The following is a 13494-nucleotide window of genomic DNA, read 5'->3' on the forward strand; positions in this document are numbered from 1 at the left end:
TACATTCACATATTTAATCACGACTGTGCAAATGCCTCACGCAGCTCTGAAATATGTTCTTATCTTTACATTTTTGCAATGTCTAGATCTAAAGACATCAATAAAACTGCACATTAATCTGGTTGGTTATAAAAAATTTGTTTTATGTTAAGGCTATAACCGTTTTTGATTAACGTGTAGCAAAATTAATCACTGAGAAAAAATTATTACTACTCTCCTTTTTTCCTTGTTAGCTACATTTTACACCACTGGTGTATCATGTATACCAGTAATGTACGTCTGACAGTTATATACCCTTAGGTTCTGTTGTTTTTGATCTGATATTTGATCAGTTCTATGGCATGGACATGTCTGCTGCCTTGACTGGCTTATTGTGTTAATTGAGACCACATGTGTTTTTAATAAAGCTTTTAGCTAGTTGCTCTTTTTAAAATCTGGTGTGGGTTTTGCAGTTGGCAAACAATTTATTGCTTTTCCTAAAACGTAACGCTATTATAAAACACTTGTGCACATGATTCCGATTTACAAGTCGCATTTTATATCGAATAGTGTAAACAAACTTAATGCCAGCTTACGTGTAAGGACCAGCGGCCTGTTTGCTACACCAGAAAAGTTTGAACCTATTTTTAAGATGGAAAAGTGGTTTGTCATGCACTGGAACAGAGTTTGGTTTTTCTTTTGGTTTCTTACATGAGGGAAAGAAAGCACATAAATTGAATACTTTGACATTAAAATGGTGTTGCAGAGGTTTATGGTCGAATGCTGTGTCCAACCGCCTCAGTGACTCAGTGTCCTTGTAAGGAAATGGGTGCGGCTGCACTGGCGCAGTGGTTTGATGAGTCATGAGGCTTAATTTTTCTTTTTTCCAATATTTTATTAATGATCATTGATGGGACTACTACATCAACCGTTTTACTTTTTTTTAACCAAGCTCTCTTTTTGTTACTGGTTTATAATTTAGCTTTTGTCCTGGACCCAAGCTAAGGATTTTAATATATATGGAATACCTAATTTATAAATTTATAAAATTGTATTAATAAATGAATAAGCTTAACTTAGAACTTATGTAGATCTTATAAATACATGATCATTCACTTTACTTCAGTTATAATAACGATTTGGTTGGAACCAACAAGGCATTTCTGCACAGTTTCTCTAATTTTACAGGAGTTAGCTTCATTATATGGCCAAAATTAAGTGAACACCTAACCATTCATTTGTTAGACATCCCTTTACAAAATCATGGGCATTAATATAGATTTTAGAGTTTCCTTTACTTCTCTCTCCTTTCGCGGCTTTAATAGCCTCCAGTCATAAAAAAGGCTTGCAACAAGATGTTGGAATGTGTCTTTGAGAATGTGTGCCTATTTAGTTAAAATAGCACATACAATGTTATAGTTGCCACATTATTTTATCCCAAAGATAAGCTTTAAGGGCAGGTCTCTGTACTGACCACTGGAGTTCTTCCACAATTCCTTAAACTATAACATTATGGACCTTTAATTGTGCCCAGAGGAACAGACGTGCTGGAACAGGAAAGAGTTGTAAACTTATCATTTCTTTTGAATAACTGATTTTTTGCAGCTGTTAATAATAGGTGTGGCTGAAATGTCTCAGTAAATAGGAGGGGTGTCCACATACTTTTTGTCATATAGTGTATATCACCCACCCATCCACCCACTGATCTATAGTCTTTATTTTTCCTGGGTTAATTACAATCGGAAAAAAGAGTAGGTCCAAAGCTATAAACTGATTTTTCTTTATTTTAGTAAATCCATTGAAATTGGTCAATTAATAATGACCATGACTAAGCCCCAATTTATGGTGTAGTAGAGAAAAATTGGCCTCTTTCAGCTATGACCTGCTCCCCACATGCACTTTTCAGATCAGAAGAAAGAGAGAGCAGTGACTAGCAGAAGTCCACACTTAATGTGTTTTTATTAGAAGTAACACAGTGACATATAGAAAGTGTTAAGTGGCCTTGTGACAAGTGACAGGTCATTCCAGAATTTAAAAACAGTGCTCATAAAAACAATGCTCACAATGTCATGCTTATGTCATCTGCTGGTGAAATTCGGCTTGCACACCTAAAGCTTCTCATATAACACTTGTACTAAAAATTTATTATTGTTGTTACTGAGATAATTAAAACAGCAGTGGAAAAAGTGGGTCTCATAAAACTGAACTGAGAGGGTGAAGGGTGTTATTATGCCGTGTGATTCATTATCTACACATAGCTGAAAAACTCGCTGTCTAAAACCACCATGTTTCCTGACAACCACACAAAACACAATCCTATGGTGTATATACTGTATAAGATAACTGTGGTTACAGCTGGAGATTTGGGGAAGGGGTGGTGTGATTAAGCCAAGGGGAAATCCTGACTATGAATCACCACAAGTAAAAACACCCACCCACGAAGGCACACACACACACACACACACACACACACACACACACACACACACACACACACACAAACACAAACACAAGCAAAGGACTAAAAGATGAGCAACAGTCATAAGATACTTTGTGAGAATCGTATGATCACCACAAACCACTATATTTATTAACTAATGTATCCTAGCAACAACAACAAGAATATTATTACAGGATATCCTTTACTTTTACTGTGCCCAACATGGTGGTAAAATCATTATTTATTCTCATTTTAACACTGTTGCTATGTGACTGCTGAAGCCACTTTCCAGAATTTAACTTCTGTAAAAGATAAAAGGTGATGTTATATTTTAAACTTTAATAATGACAAACAATAATAATAATAAAAGAAAACAGTAAACAATCAAATTTTATAAAAATAAAGTGGCAAAAAGCCTTGTAGTCTAACAACTTTAAAGTGGGTTTTTTTGGATTCAATTCTAAGTGGTAGCTAAACCCTGCTCTCTTTTGCCTAAAGACTTAAACCCAAAAAGCAATTAAAGCACATGGATCCCAAGCACAGTACCAAAGCAAAACACTGGACTGTTTTTTAAAATGTATGTTTCTGAATATCTAATTCAGAGTCCCAATTTTAATCTTATTGTACAGATTGTACCTAAAAAAGGAGCATCAACCAATTTAGGTGAATATGAATGAATTCTCTTAAGATTGAAAGAGGTAAATAATCAGTCATTTTGATCAATAATGAATCAAACTTATATTTCAGGTTCAATTAGAAGTCTTACACAGACTGAAAATCATCTGAATAGTTTAAAAACAAGTCTTACACTTTTTCTTACAGATCTCAGACATCCAGGTAAATGGTCAGTCAGACGACATGACTGCCAAAGAGAGGCTGCTGCTGTGGTCTCAGCGCATGGTGGAAGGCTACCATGGTCTGCGCTGTGACAACTTTACCACCAGCTGGAGAGATGGCAGGCTCTTCAACGCCATTATCCACAAACATAGGTTAGAAAAAACCTTTCTAAAAACAGTAGTGCTAATTACATCTCTACAAAGAAAAAAAGAACACATTGGTAATGTAGTGTTTTTGATTTAATTATCAGTGCATAAATAATTTTAAGTACATGAATGAATGATGTACATTTGTTATATAGTAATGTTTCATATGGATCTAATTTATGTGGAATTTTTCACTTTGCTTTACCTGATGTAAGACACATTTTACCACCAAGGTATTTCAGAGCACCTGTGTTCTTTGTGTCATCTTTTAATTTATGTGCACTTATTCATATTTGGACCCTTCGGATCAGATACATCATTCTGCATCCAAAACATGAAGTAGTTTATGTGTTATATGCAAGGCCTCCCTAGGGATAGTTTTTAATATCTTTAACACACACACACACTCACACACACACACATTTAGAAACAGGTCATATTTAACCACAAGTGATTAAGTAAAAACTTGGCTTGCCCTGGAGGGCGTAGCAAATCATAATATTACGTTTTCTCACCGGCTGTGTTTTTACCACCCTTCATGTACCTGCAGAGCCACAGGTATGCCTCAGTTTCTGCAGAGAAAATCCAGCTTCTCATGCGCTCTGCAGGCCTTAAACTTTGGAAGCTACATTAACCTTGATTGCATGCTGTTAATAGAGGATATTATTGGAAGATTTGCATGGATCAACTATAGCATTGCTACTCTTTAAATAAATTAAGAAGTAATCTTTTAGACATGGAAAATCAAATCTATTAACAAAATCCAGTATTGTGATTGACACGGAGCTTGGATTTCACCTTAAAGCTTGGGAAACTGAACATCCAGCAGCAATGTTTAGCCTGAAAAGGAAACTCCGCAGAAAGAAAAGACACACTAGCTCCTCGAGCAGCACTCATGGCTCGATTAGTGACTTTGATGACCGGGTGATCATGTTTTGTGAGGATGTGCCTTCTGAATACTCCTATGACTCGGAGTCCCTAAGTCCAGAGGCTCGCTCCAACTATGGATCTCAGAGCGGGGACTTTGAGCTAAGCATGGAGCAGCGGCTCTACCCTCAGTCCTACAGCAACACCTATTATACTGAAGTTGTTCCTGCTGACCAGAGGGGATACTACTATAGCACACAAACGGGCAACCAAATGTATGAAGGCAGTATCTGTTTGTAGAGATGATTTTTTTTGTTTGCTGTATTGAGAAGTTGATGTTTTGTCAGTTCATTCTGTATTATAGGATTAGTGAAATTCTCTTCAAAACTTTACTGACTCTTGTTTAATATACTGTGGTGGCAGTTTGTAAGGAAATTGGATGGTAGGTTGTGTGTAACACTGAGGGTTGATACAGTCAAACCTGGGAAAGTCATGAAAACAATTGAATAGAAAAAATAGGAAAAAAGACACAATCTGTTAAATCATGCTTGGTTTTTTAAATGTGAGTTTATTGCTTAACCATTAGTGTTATTACTGTTTTTAATGCTATTTACCATGTGACTAGTGATGCCGCTTGTGTAACAACATTGCACTCGTGTGTAAGATTGCTTTGTAGCTTCAGTGTCGGACTTTTTTCCCCATTTAAGCTTATTTGCACTATGAAAAATAGAGACACCTGCAAACTGTGTGTCTAAGATGGCCTTAGTCTGCAAAAAATTTTTACATTTTCAGATTGTTTAGTTTCAAGACAATACAACTACTTCTGATTGTATTTTTGAGACAATATAATTGAGAATTATGTTTTTCACTGGTAGGTAAATATAACAAAAAGTACATATTCCATTGCTGGTGAAGCCAGTATTAGACACAAAACCAAATTTGCAGTTAATTCTGTTATTTAAATGCTTAATTTTAGAATGTTATTGGATTATATAATTAAATATTCATTTTCATATTGTTGAAAAAAATATTTAACTCCAAAATGTGCTCTTTAATATAATGATGAATTTTTTTTTTTTACCCTTTTTTAAAAATCCTACTTTTATACAACTTGAGAGTTTGACCTTTCAGTGTGACCCACTAGTTTTCAAAATGATCCAGTTGTTTATGTTTACTAAAGTAGATGGAGCTTTTAGGTGCATGCTGTTTTGTCTGCAATATGAGTGGTCAAATTTGTATTGATTTTTTATTTGTTGAAAATGTATTAATTACTATACTGTTTTATGACTTGCCAAAAGTTACAATAGATTTAATAGATTTAATTTTAAAATAGTGTGGAGCTATGCCTAACTTCAGTTTTGGTTTTGAAAGCTTTGTAATTATAATGTTACATATAATACAATTGGGGGACCAATTCCAGTCCTAGTATTATACAAGGTTTTATACATGGGAAGTCTGCTTTGCTTGTCCAGTCACTAATATAAAGCTAACTCAGGTTCTGTAAATGAGTAAAAACTAGGGATGCATCAATACCATTTTTTCCCAACCGAGTACATGTATTTTTGTACTTGCCGATACCGATACCTATTGGATCAGATATCTGACATGCTAGAAAACTCGATCGAGCGCTCGGCGAGCCGGTCGGATCGAGTTGTTGGATAGTTCAACTTTTTGAGTTTTGAACGCCGAGTTGCTCCCGAGCCGGCAAATCTAGCGCCGACCAGTCGCCGAGCTAAAATCAGGGCAAAAATCGTGTAGTGTGAACCAGGCATAACGCAGCAACGTGCACTAGGCACACGGTATCGGATGTTTAGTATCGGAGCCTCGTTTGCGAGTACGAGTACAAGTTAATGAGTGCGGTATCGGGCAAATACCCGATACCAGTATCGGTACTCATGCATCTCTAGTAAAAACTACGTAGTATTACGCAGTAATAACTTAAATGTCATTTTGTCTGCATAATTTTGCATAAAAAACCTGGGGTGACAAGGGTGTAATCTCAGCCCAGGCTTAGCAGATGCTTTAAGCAAAGCCAAGGGGTGAACTTTCTATGGAAAAACAGCAGGAATTTCATTCCTTGGCAGCAGAATTCCTGTCATTTTGTAAACCTGTTCTGACTTGGTTCGTCTCCTGTGTATTCTTACCTTAGGCCAAGTCTGATTGACATGAATAAGGTGTACAGACAGACGAATTTGGAGAATTTGGAGCAGGGATTCAGCGCAGCAGAAAAAGAGTTGGGCGTCACCCGCCTGCTCGATCCAGAAGGTAAATCGGAACGCTCCCTGAGGCTGAGCAATTTAGCTTTGTTGTTATTGGCACACATTTACGTTGCCTGTAGGTTTAAATAAGTCAGATTGTTAAAAGTCAATTACACATTTGTAACCAATTAATTGTCTTTGACAAATAATCACAAAGAGTTTGCCAAAAATAGATGTCTTACTGTTGAGTGTTGACACTTGGAGTCTCTAATAATATCATAGGTAATATTTCTGTTTAGGTAGTTAATAAGTTAAGAAAGCGGTTGACGTGGCATGACAGCTAAGTTGTGTCATTAATGCAGACCTAGGAGCTGTCCTTATGATAAATTATTGTTTATATAGGCTGCATTAATATTTTAAATCATGGATGAAGTTTGTACTGGGAAATTAGCCATATATACATTCTGCTGGCAGGATTCTTCTAACACTTAACAGAAAAAAATTTGGCTGGTTTAATGACAAATACTATCTTAAAGAAATGTATCTATTTATTGCTGAATTAAAAATTAATCATGTTCTATTATGTGATGTTATAAAATAGCACCTTATTAAATTCCCATGTGTGACCTGAAGCATTATGTCACAAATAGGGGGCTAAGGCAAGACAAAGGGGCGGACACACACGCAGAGATGTAACCAAAACTAGATATTTATTATAAACCAAAGACAAGACACAGGAAAACAAACTAATCTAAACACAGCTAAACAATGACAAACATGGCTAACAAGGTAAACTAGGCTAACATAGCAAACAAGGTAAAACACACAACTAGGCAAACATGGCAAACTTGGTGAACTAAGCAAACATAAATGAGGCTAACTAAGCTAACAATACATACTAAACATGAACAGAAACACAACATACCAAGAAACATGGAGCAAGGAACATGGACACAAGGAGCAACAACCAGAGAAAAGCCAAAATAGATCCCAGCGTCAGTCTTCCAGCCTTCCTCTTTAATTGAGGGCAGCTGGAGCTAATCATCAGTCTAAATGAACCAATCAGGCGCTGGGTGTGGCAGGAGACAGAGTGTGCTCATGGAGAGGGGGGCGTGGCACATCAGGAGCACCAGAGCACACAGAGGCTTTAGTGTTACATAACCCCCCCTAAAGGCAGTGCCTAGAAAACAAAAAATACAAGGAGGTCCTGGACCCTGTGGGGCAAATTTGAAGTCTTTAAGTATATCTTGAGGCAGGCATGACAAAAGCGTCAGAACACAGGCTGCTGACGGAAAACCAACCAACGAGAGTTCAGGAGCACCCTCTGGGTGCGCCGACTTGAGACCTGAAGCGCCTTCTGGGAGCGCCGACTTGAGACCTAAAGCGCCTTCTGGGAGCGCCGACTTGAGACCTGAAGCGCCATCGGGGGGCGCCGACATGAGACCTGAAGCGCCATCGGGGGCCACCGACTTGAGATCTGAAGCGCCCTCTGGGAGTGCCGACTTGAGACCTGAAGCGCCATCGGGGGGCGCCGACTTGGGAACAAAAACCAGCTGCGTGGAGCCTGGCGAAGAGGCTTCGGGAGTCAGCTGCGTGGAGCCTGGCGAAGAGGCTTTGGGAGTCAGCTGCATGGACCCTTGAGAACAGGTGTCTTGAATCAGCTGCTTGGACCCTGGAGAAGCGTTCAGAATCAGCTGCTTGAACCCTGGAGGGACTTCTTGAATAAGCTGTAAGAACCCTTGAGAAGCTTCTTGAATCAGCTGCTTGGAACCTGGAGAGGTGTCTGGAATCAGCTGCTTGGAACATGGTGAGGTTTCTTGAATCAGCTGCTTGGAACCTGAAGAGGCTTCTTGAATCAACTGCTTGGAACCTGAGGGGCTTTTTGAATCAGCTGCTTGGAACCTGAAGAGGCTTCTTGAATCAGCTGCTTGGAACCTGAAGAGGCTTCTTGAATCAGCTGCTTGGAACCTGAAGAGGCTTCTTGAATCAGCTGCTTGGAACCTGGTGAGGTTTCTTGAATCAGCTGCTTGGAACCTGAAGAGGTTTCTTGAATCAGCTGCTTGGAACCTGGTGAGGTTTCTTGAATCAGCTGCTTGGAACCTGAAGAGGTTTCTTGAATCAGCTGCTTGAAGCCTGGTGGCGGCAGCAGCAGAGTTGAAGGAGAATTGTCTGTAGTAGATTGTGGCTTGAACTTTGCAGGCTGGAACGTAAAGCTTGGTACTTTGACAGGAAACAGAACTGGAGAGGACTTGGAACTGTTCAACTCTGTCTGGGTGGCAGGAGGGCCCGAACGTACAAACAGACCGTTTTGGAAACCCTGACCTGCTGACTTACACTTATGACTGACAGAGACAGATGAACATGGACAAGTTTGAACTAGCGAACATGACATGGACTGGACCGAGCTTGACACTGGCGAACATGAACCTAACCGAACTGGTAGAGGACTGACACGAAACTGAGTACCTGGAACTGGAGCCGACGAACAAACAAGAGGACCCCTGGAGCCCTTGGGGTCATTACAAGAAGCATTATTAAACAAACGATCCTGACTGGCTCCTAACATGGACGTGGGACGGTCACGAGCATCAGCAGTGGGCACTGGGGAAAATTTATCCTCCCCAGTGGGCACTGGATGCCGGGTATAAGCTGCAGTGGGCGCTTTGCTGCGTGAAAATTTGGCTCTCATGAGGCCCTCAAACACCTTAACTGAGTTCAGCACAGCTCCCCTGTCAGACCACAGCTGCCTGGTCTACTCACGAGCGGCACCCCTCAGTCTAGACATCATAAACCGCACCTTGTCGGTTTCAGCTGGCTGGGGGTCCAGAAGGTGCTGCAGGTAGAGCTGGCTCTGCAGAAGGAAGCCGTCGACAAATGAGTCACTTCCATCATATGGAGCTGGCCTACTAAGCGGTAAAGTCTGAGGAAACCTCATGGAGTTAAATTCAGGGAACGTATAAACCAGAAACATCTCGCTGTGTCCTTGTAGGGGATCTATTAGGTCACACACGCAGAGATGTAACCAAAACTAGATATGTATTATAAAACAAAGACAAGACACAGCAAAACAAACTAATCTAAACACAGCTAAACAATGACAAACTGGCTAACAAGGCTAACTAAGGCAAACATGGCTAACAAGGTAAACTAGGCTAACATAGCAAACAAGGTAAAACACAAAACTAGGCAAACATGGCAAACTTGGTGAACTAAGCAAACATAAACTAGGCTAACTAAGCTAGCAAGGAACATGGAGCAAGGAACATGGAGCAACAACCAGAGAAAAGCCAAAATAGATCCCAGCGTCAGTCTTCCAGCCTTCCTCTTTTATTGAGGGCAGCTGGAGCTAATCAGTCTAAATGAACCAATCAGGCGCTGGGTGTGGCAGGAGACAAAGTGTGCTCATGGAGAGGGGGGCGTGGCACATCAGGAGCACCAGAGCACACAAAGGCTTTAGTGTTACACATAAGATGATGATCCTTTATTTGTGGGGTTATTATTTATTATTTGTGGGGTTTATTAGTGCCCACCTCCAGGTGCATTTAGCTACACTATGATGTTGCATGAGCAGCAACTGGAAAAGATAAGGGGTCTTGCTTTATGTGTCTTGGAAAGAGCATGTGTTAGCCCTCACCTATAATTTACTGTAACTGGTTGCTGTTTGTGTGATAGAGGAAAGCGACAGCAAGTAATAGCAAATATACATGGGAGAAATACACTATCAGCCTGTCTGACATCCCATTTTAAAACCATGTCTGTTGGAATTTATGTCTGTTGGAATTTCTATTCAGTCAAAGGTAGTGGGCTAGCATAATAGTCCACTACGTCAAGTGAGCACCCTGCAGTAATGGTGACTACATTATTTGGGGGGAAATCATTTCATAAACGTGTTTTCAGATGGCGCCTAAACTCTGACCAGAATCAAGCAGTTTGTGAAAGGAAATAAGTTCATAATCAAACTATTTGAAACTTTTGCTTATCTATAGAGATAATGACACTGTGATCATTAAATGTACAAGCATAGAAGATACAAACGACTTTATAAAGTGAATGCATATTTAAGAACTAAACAAAGGAGAAAACAGCAAGATGGAACTGGTCTGGGCTAGCCTTGTTCCATTAATTCCAGACACACAATAGCAGTTCCAGCCCACAGTCAAACTGTCAATTTTATTTTATTTCATAAATCAACTATGTCTGATTTCCTACTTCTGACTAGATGTGGATGTGCCACACCCTGATGAGAAGTCTATCATTACCTACGTCTCTTCTCTGTATGACGTCATGCCAAGGGTTCCAAACGTCCAGGATGGAGTCCAGGCCAATGTGAGTCTTTTCTCAATATAGAAAGAACAAAGAAATAAAAGTCAAGTGTAATTTACTTACAGGCAAATAAGCACTTTCACATCATGCATTTTAAATATTACTATTGTAAAGTGTAATATAATAAATTGAGTGGCTAAATGGCTGTTGTCCCACAGGAGCTGGAGCTGCGCTGGCAGGAGTACTATGAGCTGGTCACCATGCTGCTGCAGTGGATAAGACACCATATTGTTGTGTTTGAGGAGAGCAAATTCCCCGCCAGTTATGAGGAAATTGAGGTAACTGTCACCTAAGATGTGCATGTTCAGAAAGGACACACACTTTGACTCCAGATTAGGTTACCTAAGAATTTCAGAGATTTCTTAATATAGATGTGGGGACAGTTACTCCTTAGGTTTTCTTTTTGACCCAACAAACAAACACATACATCTGCAGCCCGGGTCAGAGAAGGTGAAAAGAAAAGTGATAGCTCAGAAACAAAAGCTAGTTGTCACGATATGGCAAGCTGCTTAGAGTGCCAACAACAACCAAGTTTTCAGTAAAAGTGGAAAAGAAAGAGAAAGAAATCCTAGAACAAAGCACATGTAGCACTCCACCCCACTAACTGGCACAGCCCGCAGCCAGCGTGGGTCCAGATGTAGAGCCTGTTTCAGTTAAGAGAATTCTGTTGAAAAGTGCTGCAATGTTGGCTAGGTCAGATTCCCAGGAAAAGATAAAGAGTACCAGCCTCTGAGCTGAAGGAAAACCGAACCAGATGGATCCCAGCGTTACGGTTTCCAGAGAAAGCAGGTTGCTCAAAGAGGAGCTGGTAAATTTGTGAGGAAGAGACCGTGATAAAGAAAAACACATTCAACAAAGCGCAGATGACTATCAGTAAAGAGGAATTCACATGTCGTTTATCTTAGCCTCCATGCCCCCTCTTGTGGCCATAAATGGCAAGGCAAGAGACATGATTCTCTAACAGTGCCAGCAGATGGGGCTGTTACATGCTTGGTACTTTCAGGGCCAAGGTGTTCACTTTACATAAATGTTTTATATGATTATTTATTTACAGTGTTTACCATGCAATATACAGAGTAGCTGGATTAAATGTTTATGGGTAACTACACATGTATGTAGCATACACTTTACAGATTTAAAGCCATTTGAAGAATTTGTAGCTACAGTAATTCTGTTGTACTTAATATTTATTAATTATCTTTCAAGTGTGGGTATAACTAAAACATATGCTAAATTGAAAGGAAATGCTATTGTTTGGAATTGGAATTGTCTTAATAAAATAATGATACAAAATAATGCTACCCTAAAATGTCATTCTATAGTTTTGTGCACTGTTTATTGCCCTAAACATGACTTTAATGGTATAAAAAATATATGGTTACCACGCATTGTCTGCAATATTTCATATTTGGTGTAATCAATGCACAATCCTGGCATTACCTTCTTAATGTGTGCATGTAACTCAGTTCTAAATACCTTGCAGAGTTGTGTTATAGTGTTGTGTTATTAAAAACATATACACTGCTGATATACAGTGTATCACAAAAGTGAGTACACCCCTCACATTTCTGCAGATATTTAAGTATATCTTTTCATGGGACAACACTGACAAAATGACACTTTGACACAATGAAAAGTAGTCTGTGTGCAGCTTATATAACAGTGTAAATTTATTCTTCCCTCAAAATAACTCAATATACAGCCATTAATGTCTAAACCACCGGCAACAAAAGTGAGTACACCCCTAAGAGACTACACCCCTAAATGTCCAAATTGAGCACTGCTTGTCATTTTCCCTCCAAAATGTCATGTGATTTGTTAGTGTTACTAGGTCTCAGGTGTGCATAGGGAGCAGTTGTGTTCAATTTAGTAGTACAGCTCTCACACTCTCTCATACTGGTCACTGAAAGTTCCAACATGGCACCTCATGGCAAAGAACTCTCTGAGGATCTTAAAAGACGAATTGTTGCGCTACATGAAGATGGCCGAGGCTACAAGAAGATTGCCAACACCCTGAAACTGAGCTGCAGCACAGTGGCCAAGATCATCCAGCGTTTTAAAAGAGCAGGGTCCACTCAGAACAGACCTCGCGTTGGTCGTCCAAAGAAGCTGAGTGCACGTGCTCAGCGTCACATCCAACTGCTGTCTTTGAAAGATAGGTGCAGGAGTGCTGTCAGCATTGCTGCAGAGATTGAAAAGGTGGGGGGTCAGCCTGTCAGTGCTCAGACCATACGCCGCACACTACATCAAATTGGTCTGCATGGCTGTCACCCCAGAAGGAAGCCTCTTCTGAAGTCTCTACACGAGAAAGCCCGCAAACAGTTTGCTGAAGACATGTCAACAAAGGACATGGATTACTGGAACCATGTCCTATGGTCTGATGAGACCAAGATTAATTTGTTTGGTTCAGATGGTCTCAAGCATGTGTGGCGGCAATCAGGTGAGGAGTACAAAGATAAGTGTGTCATGCCTACAGTCAAGCATGGTGGTGGGAATGCCATGGTCTGGGGCTGCATGAGTGCAGCAGGTGTTGGGGAGTTACATTTCATTGAGGGACACATGAACTCCAATATGTACTGTGAAATACTGAAGCAGAGCATGATCCCCTCCCTCCTGAAACTGGGTCGCAGGGCAGTGTTCCAGCATGATAATGACCCCAAACACACCTCTAAGACGACCACTGCTTTATTGAAGAGGCTGAGGG

General features: G+C 40.0%; 1 protein-coding gene across 11 annotated transcripts in view; it reads left to right on the forward strand.

Annotated features, from left to right (window-relative positions):
- pleca (plectin a) overlaps nt 1-13494 on the forward strand; it is a 171911-nt gene that overhangs the window by 124506 nt on the left and 33911 nt on the right. For all 11 annotated transcript variants that reach the window (XM_063014810.1, XM_063014835.1, XM_063014755.1 and 8 more), the window contains 4 exons: nt 3242-3408; nt 6419-6534; nt 10687-10793; nt 10949-11068. In XM_063014810.1, coding sequence (XP_062870880.1) covers nt 3242-3408; nt 6419-6534; nt 10687-10793; nt 10949-11068 — 510 coding nt within the window. The remainder of the gene's footprint in view (nt 1-3241; nt 3409-6418; nt 6535-10686; nt 10794-10948; nt 11069-13494) is intronic.

The sequence above is a fragment of the Trichomycterus rosablanca genome, chromosome 2 (assembly GCF_030014385.1).
Source record: "Trichomycterus rosablanca isolate fTriRos1 chromosome 2, fTriRos1.hap1, whole genome shotgun sequence".
Taxonomy (NCBI): domain Eukaryota; kingdom Metazoa; phylum Chordata; class Actinopteri; order Siluriformes; family Trichomycteridae; genus Trichomycterus; species Trichomycterus rosablanca.